General features: G+C 36.9%; 1 protein-coding gene across 5 annotated transcripts; it reads right to left on the minus strand.

Moving 5' to 3' along the window:
* On the minus strand, positions 678 to 10,377 carry LOC109819379 (probable potassium transporter 11). Of its 5 annotated transcripts, none has more exons than XM_020385091.1 (11): positions 10,265 to 10,377; positions 9,784 to 9,889; positions 9,529 to 9,696; positions 7,901 to 8,126; positions 6,840 to 7,085; positions 6,077 to 6,127; positions 4,212 to 4,469; positions 4,075 to 4,127; positions 3,868 to 3,982; positions 3,381 to 3,635; positions 678 to 1,661 (listed from the first exon to the last, which is right to left on the minus strand). In XM_020385091.1, exons 3-11 carry the CDS (start codon positions 9,646 to 9,648, stop codon positions 730 to 732), a joined length of 2,256 nt encoding a protein of 751 aa, XP_020240680.1. In that variant the 5' UTR covers positions 9,649 to 9,696; positions 9,784 to 9,889; positions 10,265 to 10,377; the 3' UTR covers positions 678 to 729. The 5 variants fall into 5 exon arrangements, with proteins under 5 accessions (XP_020240680.1, XP_020240683.1, XP_020240682.1 ...); XM_020385094.1 differs by having other exon boundaries at positions 9,784 to 9,892; XM_020385093.1 differs by lacking the exon at positions 10,265 to 10,377 and adding an exon at positions 10,026 to 10,226.

Genomic DNA, 10,595 nt, shown 5'->3' on the forward strand with positions numbered 1-10,595 from the left:
ATGGATTCAGGACATCTAAGTTGAACTTGGGATTGTTCTTCGCCATCATGTGACTCTTTTTTGTGAGAATATAAGTGCCACCTACATCATGGCAAATCCTGTTCTACATGATCGTCGCAAGCATATCAATGATGACTATCACTTTGTTCGGAAGAGAGTTGCTCGTGGTTATTTGATTGTTCAATATGTTCCCACACAACTTTAGCTTGTGGATATTTTTTTATTAAGGAATTATCTGCTCAATGCTTTCTTTTTGAAAAAACCAATTTGTCCGTGTGTATTTCTCCCATCCAGATTGAGGAGGGGTAATAGTGCAACTGTAATGTATAATTGTCATAGAGGGTCTATATGTAAAACTGTACAATATCTTCGTATATATACGTATATTGGCTACGGTGCTAGGGTAAGCTGACCCTGTTCAGCCGATTATCTCTCTTTCTCCTTAATACTTTCTCACTTTACTTCTTTGTTTTCTTTAGATGGACAGTAAGAGATTGACAAAAAAAATTCAGGTACACGAACTGGTTTGAACTTTTATTATAGACGATAATGAAACATTGGCCTAAAAATTTAAACATTTATAAAAGAATTGACCCAATAAGACAATGAAACAACTCCACCATCAATGCTTGGTTTCAAATCCCTCAAAAGTACTTCCGAAGCCGGTAAAATAAGAATAGATAAAAGGCACAAGACGCAAACTTTTTCAATTGAATCAATGCAACTGTTCTATACAAAAAACACCTGCCCAACATTCAACAAGCTCTCATGAGGAACATTAAATATCACACTGTTCTCTCTGCATATCCTCCTAAGAAAAGCATATACATAATCTATAGCAATCCTCTTAATAAGCCCAGAATCCCTCCTAGCCCTCACAATAGTATTACCAAGAATATGCACAACTCCGGCATCTCTACACCTGTTCAAAAACTCGATCTCTTCGCCCTCCATCCCTCCGTTACTGCATGTTCTTGCAGGCACGATCGAATCCTGTGACGATGAGGCATTATATGTAAATTCCTCAGAATCCGAATAACCCTCCATCATACTCTCAAGACGAACAAACACCAGAATACAATCAAACAACATCTTCTCAAAATCATCATCTTTTTTGTGGACATCCTTGTACCCGTATCTTGCAACGCAACGAAACATATGGAAGTTCTTGGGCCCGATTCTTTTGACTAGGAACCTCTCTTCCATAGGAACTATGTATACTGGGAGGTATTTCACACATACAAAAGCAACAACAGAATGGATGGCAGGGAGATTTGTGATGAAGTGGGAGAAAATGTGAGGGACTCCGCTAGCGAGCTCGGTGTAGACAAAACCGATACCGGGGACACGGACGAGACCGAGACTGGGGCCCAGACCGAGGATCCACGCCATGGAGACACGGCCGTGGAGCTCGAATTCATAGCGCTTGACGGTCCCATAGTGCCAGATGTACATTATCACAAGGAAGGTGCCAGCAATGACAAGAGGGACCCACCCACCCTGGTCAACCTTCAGGAGGACTGAGGAGAAGTAGGTGAGCTCGACAAGGAGGGAGAGGCCAATGAAGATGATGACGAGGATCCAATGGCTTCGCCAGACCAAGAGCATGATAGGGATCATGAGGAACGTGGTTACCAGCATGACGATCACGACCGCAGTTCCTGATTATTAAGATAAATAAAAAATACATTAGAAAATAAATTGATATACATGCTAATAGTACTGATATACCTTCAATAATCGAACTTTTTAACATAAACTAAGTATCATGGGTACTTTTATCACGAAGCCATACCCATGTCTGAAACTTTAATACTCATACGGAGCACCGACGCAATGACAGTTGCTTGGACACTCCTTGGATATGAACATACATTTGTTCGAACATATCTACAATTATATGATATATCTTTCAGTTTGAAACACACATCATACACTTCTTGGATATATATCCCACATTTTACATACACTTCTTTATTCAAATTACAACAAGATTGAGATGTCTATCTTCCTTTGTATACCAAAGACTATATAGTAGAAATAAGACTAAAGTTAGATATGCCTGAAACATTTATTATGAAGTGCTAAGTCATATTCCTTTTGAAAAGTCATAAAAATGCGAGTTAGGCAATAAAAAAAAGTACATTTGTAATCAATATATGTTCTGTATTATTAGAATAGTTGTTTAGACTCTAGATGCATGAACATGTATATGTAAACCTGTTGTGCGCGGCAGAAGCTTCTCAGAGTGACACAACAATAACTTGAGATAAACAACCAATAAGCAAATCATAACCACAGCAAGAACAAACGATTTACGTGGTTCGACAAGTTGCCTACGTCCACGGGGCAAGGAGGGGGGAGTTCTTACTATTAGAAATCAAGAGAATACAAATAGAGTTACAAATCTCACCGATTAAACCCTAAAACAAAGCTCTAGATCTCTCATAAATCTCCCACAATTAGATGCAACAATCCTCTCTCAAAGACTGCTCAAAATCGTCTTTGCTTAACCCTAATTAAACAGGTTTAGGGTTATATATCAACTCAGAAACGAACCGGGTTAAAAACCAAAACCCAGCCCAAACTGCATCTGCGGTCGACCGCGCAGGTTTCGCGGTCGACCGGGGCGGTCGACCGAACCACAAACCCGAGAGTGAAATTGATTACAGTCATGACGCGGTCGACCGTACTGATTTCCCGAGAGTAAAATCGCTACAGGGTCATTGCGGTCGACCGTCGCGGTCGACCGCCTTCAGCTCCAAATCCTACTGGCCTTCGTGCACGTTCGCGGTCGACCGCGGCAGGGGTCGACCGGGGCGGTCGACCGAACCACAAACCCGAGAGTGAAATTGATTACAGTCATGACGCGGTCGACCGTACTGATTTCCCGAGAGTAAAATCGCTACAGGGTCATTGCGGTCGACCGTCGCGGTCGACCGCCTTCAGCTCCAAATCCTACTGGCTTTCGTGCACGTTCGCGGTCGACCGCGGCAGTCGACCGCCAGTCTGCCTAGCTGTTTCTTCAGCTGTTTTCCTGCACTCTCTCGCCATTTCTTCAAAACCCTCTTTATTTATATGTAAATATACACGCACACGTACACTTGTGGGCACATGCACACTTGCAGGCACACGCCCGCATTGTTCATTTTAATATCATGATCTGGCGTTGCTATGTCATCGCGTCCTACATTTTGAAGAATTGTTTTGTTTGTGTCGTACCCGTGTCTTGTGTCAGTGTGACATGCTACTTAGAACACGATTTATAATTACTTAAATACACATAAATCTAAATGAATACTAATTTAAATCAAAAACAATATAAATCAACACAAACCAATTACAAAGGATAAATGCAAATATGCAATTAGCAAGCTTACCATATGCATTTCCAATCTGACTTTGATTCTTGAATCCAGCAGTAACAGCTATACAAAGAATCATAAGGATCCAATTGATATCCGGAATATATATCTGACCACGAAACTTTTTGGATGTATGGACAACTTTAACCCTCGGGAAACATCCAAGAGCAAGAGCCTGTTTGATTATGGAAAATGTTGCTGAAATGGTGGCTTGGCTAGCAACGATTGCCGCTGCTGTTGCAATGATGAACATTGGCCAATATATACCATCTACAACACAGGAAACAATCATCAATATACATATATCTAGTAAGCATCAAACATACTACTTCATCTGATGAGAACAATTCAAGATCCAACAAAAAACAAGCTCCAATATTTAATATGATGTGTGCTTGAATTTCAAAATTACAGGTATACAATAGTTGGCTATGGTTCAGATTTAAATGCAACGCATCTTTGTATGTATGTATAAATTTATTCTAAATGGAATGGAGGATACCTGGAATAGATCGATAAAAAGCATCACTAACATGTCCCTGATTCTTCATAATATAAGCTGCTTGCCCAGCGTATGCCAAAAGAAGGCAAGGAAACACAACAAAAGTAAATGCAATCTACAAAAGATAGCAAGCTAAATGTATGATAAAGGAACAGGCAAGTTAAAGTAGCTGATTGCAATTGCTAAACTAAATAAACCATCACTAACCTGGATAGCCAAGACAGGAAAATGACCCAAATCAGCAAATAATGCTTCAGTTCCTGAGAAAATAAAAACTCTAAATGGATAAAAAAATGACCTCATATATATCAGAGAGAGGTGTATAGAGTCTAAGGAGAACTAACCTGTAATGCTGAGCATAATTCCTCCAAGGGAAGTCCAATTAATCTTCCCTCCTTTGAAATACCGATAAATATAAACTGGGTTGAAAGCTTTGAGAACTGAATGATCATACTTCCATATGTTGAGAGCACCAATAGATCCAATAAATAAAAACCAAATAAGGACAATGGGAGCAAAAAGCCAACTGACTTTGTCTGTGCCATAGTGTTGCAAACTAAAAAAAGCAATCAATATGACCACAGCAACAAGTATAACCACATCTGCGACATTAAGATACAAGGATAAAGCAATTAGACCTGCAGAAATCAACATAATTTTTTTTTATCTAGAACCAATATTTTGTTAAGTTTGATCTTTAATGTAATTTACCAAATGACATTTACTTATGTCTAGTTAACTTCAACCAGAATTTCTTTCACAACGAGAATATGACTCCGGTGCTTAAAGACGACTGCAGTTTTCAATATACATGTTTTAATCTTCTTACTCACTAAATCCTAAGGAATATTGAAATATTTTCATCTATATCTTGTCTACAGGAAATGAATTTGAGGGATGTTTCTTTAATGCACCTTAAAACTTGATGGTCAATAAGGCGGAACTCTATGTCAACAAACTAGCCTCTAGCTATCACAGCATGGCCTTCTTTTGCCCAATGTTTTCATGGAAAATATTTAGCATAACCTCACTAATGATTGATACAATGAAGGTGAAAGTCCAATAATGGTAAGTTATTACTTTGGGGCATTCTCACCAATGCATCATGTCCAATTTGACAATAAATGCTTGGCTGATGTTAGTTATAAGCTTATCCAAAGACAATATCACTTACCTTTATAATCAATAAATAATATTATATTAAAATGGCCATGGCCGATGCTATTTCAAAATGCATCTAGCAAAAGTGTGAAATCCTAATTTTCAAAAAATTCCCAAAAGGTTGAGAATCATATAGAAAAGTTTGTGCAGGAAAAGTATATGAACTATGTAGATGTTTTTGCCATGAGCAGGAAACAATAATACGAAGCTTTTAGCAACACAATGGAACAATAACCCAGATCGATGAAAGAAATAACAACAGAAAACGGACAACAATAGCAACACATGGATTTAGAGCGATTCAAAAATCAATGTGGGTCCCTAAGTCCTTGAAGTATAACAAGGTCAATTCCAAATCAACAGGATTACAGTCAATCTATTAAACCCTAATCTCACCTCCATCTCTCATTCTATTTTTCTCTTTCGCATACAGATATAATAGACGGTTTAGAAACTATATTTATATGATAATATTTCTGTCTCCACAACCGAAATTATAAAAATACCCATACCAACATAACAGTAAATTACAATTTTCTTCCATAGATGATGCGCTTGTAGACCTCCCGCCAAGGGGGCACCGCCCACTGACCCGCCAGCGTGACCATCACCGGGAGGGTTGCCCTCTTTTCAGCAGTAGGGGGTGCAATTTTGCAGTGATTCAATTCTGGGCCCAGGTGCTATGTATTCTTCATGAAAAGCATGCTCCACAAACAGCAGAAGCATTACAATTATAAGGTTGGTAGCCATAAACTACTTAGTAATTAATCACTACTCATCAATACCTCTGATGTTTTGTTAAGATATTCCTTTTTCAGTTCTACAAATATCCCAAGAAGATTTGAGCAGGGTACATGCAAGTACGATTTGTAAGTTCTCCAATAATTCTAAATACCATGCAAAGGTAATCTCTACGGAGGCAGTACCAAACAGAACAAAACTATGAAAATGAGAAACAATTATTGGAGGTCAAAGGCAAATATCTTTTTTCTTCCTACTTGAAGTTTAGAGCTTGCAAAAACTGATGTACATATGGATAATAGAATACCATTGTTCAGAGTGGGATGGTCCACCTTGATTCCACCTGCTGCTGACAGAACTGCAATAGAGCAATTCAGAAGCTAAAGTGAGAATAGAACATTGACATCATTAGCTTTCAAAAATTTGTACACTGACAATTCGATAGCATATATATGCGATTCTAAAATGCTGAAATGCCTACTCGTAAATTTTAATTTGCAGGTTTAAAAATTTCTCTGCTTACATTTTTTTCGACTTTCAGTAAAACCACAGGAAGTTGATCGCTAAACTTTTTCTCGAACATTGTCAACATAAAATCTTACATTTAATGAAAGAGTACTGAAATGGGATATTGACAAGGCAAAACGGAAAGAACTGGAAGGTTTAACGAGGCTCTAACATGTAATACTAAAAGGGTTAATCGTAGATAAACTCCTCATACTATGAAGATGTAGCCACACATACACTAACTATTAGCACTTGTAGTATGAAGATGTTGCCACATACACCTCCTAACTATTAAGTTGAGATGTCATGTGGAAACCACATGATGGCACATTAACTCTTACCCTCACTTTAATGGGGAAAAGGACTACCTTCTTTCTAAATTGCGGGAATAAATTACAACATGTGAGTTTCAGAAGGTGCAAGCGTTAATTAAAAACTTTAGGGGATATAAGTGGGTATACCACCTAATACTGGGGGTGTCTACCCAATTAAAACTAACTAGAAATCTAAAACAATGATGGCAGGAATAACAAGAAATGCGCATCTACACAAAGTATTTACACCTGATATAGCAGGAGTAAGTATCCCATCTCCAATAACCATGCAAGTTCCAACAAGAACAAGAATGAGAAGAGCATTCTTTTTATATGCATGAGTCTCCAGCCATTGCTTGACTTTAGCTGCAAGTGACTTTTCATCAAATGTCTGGCGACTATATGTTGTTAATTCTTCATCTGTTCGATGTTGATTAGGAATAGTGTTCACTTTTGCATGCCGGCAGAGTAGTGAATAGAGAGCAAAAGTCCCACCTGCAAAATAGAAAGTACAAAATTTTCGTTATAAAAGAGGATATCATTCAACATCACTTTTTGCCTTATTCTTTCACATACTTGAATCTACAAAAAGGTAAAAACACTACCTTCGAGAAGTCTAGAAATTAGAATTTTTAGGCATACATATTGGTTCGATTTCAACTGTCAACATATACTGCCCGAAAACATTCGATTGGTGATATAACTTTTAGAGTGTAATGAATAAATAAACAATTTGCTGTAATAAAGCATAGTACAAATACTTTAGCTTTATTAAATGTGTAGACATACTAGGAAGAGACATCAAATTCTCCACCATATCAACATCAACTAATTAGCATGACCACAAGGAAAGAAAAGTGCATAATGAATCTGAATAATCCCCACTGGCCATGCACTGGGAAGGTGCTTGGTATACTACAGATGAAATGAATTTAAAGTTCAATTGGTTTATGTAAATAAAAGGAGTATGTTATAACAAATGGTGGAAACAGTAACAAATATTTCCATTACAAAGCAACAAAAAAGGGACACAGATCTATCAACGTCAAAAATAATAAATACAGAAAACAGGATTCTTTAGTCCGAATCAGCTAAAGCTAGTTCATAATCTTATAAACTCTTTTCAGAAAAATGCCTTTAGTGACATTGAATATTTTTTCTTTCAATAGACTTTCTAGAGAAAGTCAAAACGCAGAAAGCTCAATTCTAACTTACTAGCACTAATTAGAAAATATTACTTTATTTGGACAATCACCTTTTACTATTCTACGCTGAGTAAAAATTTTGTGAAAAAGGGTGGAGTGACTTACCCTGGCCAGCATCATTTGCTCTCAGCACTATAAATACATATTTGAGGAGTGGAATGAGGGTAAGAGAGTATATTATCAAAGAAAGAGCTCCCATGACATCTTCTGGATCATTTATTCCATGAGGAAATGTGTTGTAGAAAACATATAAAGGCGATGTACCTAAGTCTCCAAATACCACTCCTAGGCTCTGGAAAGCTAGCCTTAATAATAACAGCACAGAGAATTTCTGCAAGGAAAAGCTAGAATATGCTCAGTACGTCAAAATGCTTCGGTCAGCAAATCAGCCACCTTTAAACACAAAACAAACATCAAATATGGAAACAAATTGATATGTCGGGATATAAAACTTAAGAATAATATTTGTTGTTAAATACCATACACAGGGTGTAGGGTGTACATACTTAAAGGACCTTGCAACTACACCAAAACTCCAAAGTTGTTGTGAGGGTTGAGGGTTATAATTTTATATTCTAACATGAGCCCGCAGGTTGAGCTCCTTTTTTATGGGAAGAAATTACTTGCACTCAGGTGGCGGTGTCAATTTTTACGAAATCTACTTTAAATTCGTGGCCAGAGAGATTTTGGGTTGCTCTGATACCATCTGTATCATCTTAAAGGACTCTGCCACTACACCAAATTTTTAGTGAAGGTTGAGGCTATAATTTTATATTCTAACATACATAAAGTTCAAGTCAACTTTTAGTTTATCCTTGCATAATTTTGCATATCCAGCTTCAGTAGGGAAGCACTTTCAGGGGCAGGAATTGTTAAGGATTTGGTGATGTGTGAGCTCAGAGCCATGTCAAAAATACAGTCGAATATTGAAGGATTGATGTATTTCAATTGTCAGACTTAATCTCCTATTGTTACTATTTCATTTGGAAACTTGCTAAAAGGAGGACATGAGTATGACATTCTGGTCTTCTGCATGTATTAATCTCATTCTCTATGCAGATGATATTCCGGACAAACGGTATAACCATTAAAAAGGTAAACATGGATACTCAAAATTCCATGCTTTTTATTAGCTAAATGCAAACTTCTATGCCTCGATGCGAACTGCCAAACCAGAAGAAGCTCTTCAACATTAAACTTTTAAATACTACTATAACTTAAATGGTATACATTATATACATTTATAGCACAAAGTATGCATCCGTGAATAAATTATCTCAATCAAAATTCAATTTCAGAGGAATAATGATGAGATTCTGTCAACTTTCACATTAACTGAATGAAATAAACAACTCATCATTATGTTATCTGAATTCAGTAAAGTGACGGAAAATTCAATCCACAAAGCTGGTAATTAGAGTGCAGCCAAGGAGCTGACTAAAGATGTATAAAAAGGTTTGAAAATTCGAAATGAAAGTGTCCTAGACTAAAAGCACAAAAGAGGAAAAAACCTTTTGTGTATATGAATCGAGAGAAACATAAAGTTAATTCAACATCATAATGTCTTGAAGATTGAGATACTAAGTAAAGTAACTCCATACATAATGAATTAGCTAAAGACAATGAATCTACAACAAAAGAAAGGAAACTATCTCTATCTTCCCCTAATTTATCGAATCTCAACGAACTATATTGGTAATTTTAATAAATTAACTTAATAAATCAAAGCATACCTTTTCTCTATACATATTCCTCAGCCTACCAGCCTCTTCATCCATTGACTGATCAAGCTTCTGATCCAATACCCACATATTTCCTTTGGAGCTCTCCTCATCTACAGATTCCCTCGCCATTAATTCAACAAGATTTAGCACAAGCCACCAATATCTCACTACTTTTATCTGCAATATAAAACCAATAGCCAAGATCTCATTCTCCAATTCCACTTCAAGTACAGAAAATGAAAAGGGAGACAATATCAAAACCACCTCTTATCATCAAGATAGAGAGAGGATTCTTCTGAACTCAGCTCAAACTCCAAGCTACTGTCAAAATATGGAGAAACTCCCAACAGAAGCTACTTAATAACCTCACCTGCTAATTACCCAAAAGAGATGAGCATCACAAAAAAATCTCAAGCAACAACAAAATCGATTTATTGCTTGCAAAAAAATAAGCCAACACCCAGAAGAGGAAACTTTTGGGGCTTCAACCCAAATTTACTTCATACCCACGTGCCAATTTTCCAAAATCAAGCTAAAACCAAACCAAAAACATCAAAAGAAAGCCGCAGCTGTTATATATTCAGCTCGAACTATCACATCATAAATACTCAGAGGATTAAGAACTGAAAAAAAGCCATCTGGGTCAGTTGATTTCAGCTCAATTGTACATTAGAAAATGGGTTTTTTTTTTCGTTTTAATTTAATTTATTTTCTGGGGGCGTAGAGAGCTCAGAAGTAGTATTACCTAACTCTTTGGTGGTCCCTCTAGATGGTTGTGGCGTTTAGAGAGAAGGGGGACAGGTGATAGCTGAGTCTGAGAGAGACGAAGGATTTCTACTCTAATTTCTTATTTCTTGTGTTGTGGTACTGAGAGGAGATGGTGTAATGTTTATGAAGAAAAAAGAAGAAAATTTTCTAAATAAACTTATTCATATTTTTTCTAAAAATAGGTTTTTTTGACTTTTATTTACAAAAATAGATCAATTTTATCTTAATCTGGTTCCTAAATAGTCGGGGTTGCCAACACCGACTATTTAGGAGGTTGTAAACCCCCAATTATAAACCCTAACATTCTA

The sequence above is a fragment of the Asparagus officinalis genome, chromosome 8, assembly GCF_001876935.1.
Source record: "Asparagus officinalis chromosome 8, Aspof.V1, whole genome shotgun sequence".
Lineage (NCBI taxonomy): Eukaryota > Viridiplantae > Streptophyta > Magnoliopsida > Asparagales > Asparagaceae > Asparagus > Asparagus officinalis.

What these genes read in the sequence shown, in the direction of transcription:
- LOC109819379 (XM_020385091.1), bottom strand. Translation starts at nt 9,648, where the DNA reads ATGGCGAGGGAATCTGTAGATGAGGAGAGCTCCAAAGGAAATATGTGG. An exon ending in AGCAAATGATGCTGGCCAGG is followed by an intron (nt 7,086 to 7,900) that starts GTAAGTCACTCC and finishes TCTATTTTGCAG; the next exon opens with GTGGGACTTTTGCTCTCTAT. An exon ending in TCAGATTGGAAATGCATATG is followed by an intron (nt 1,662 to 3,380) that starts GTAAGCTTGCTA and finishes CTTAATAATCAG; the next exon opens with GAACTGCGGTCGTGATCGTC.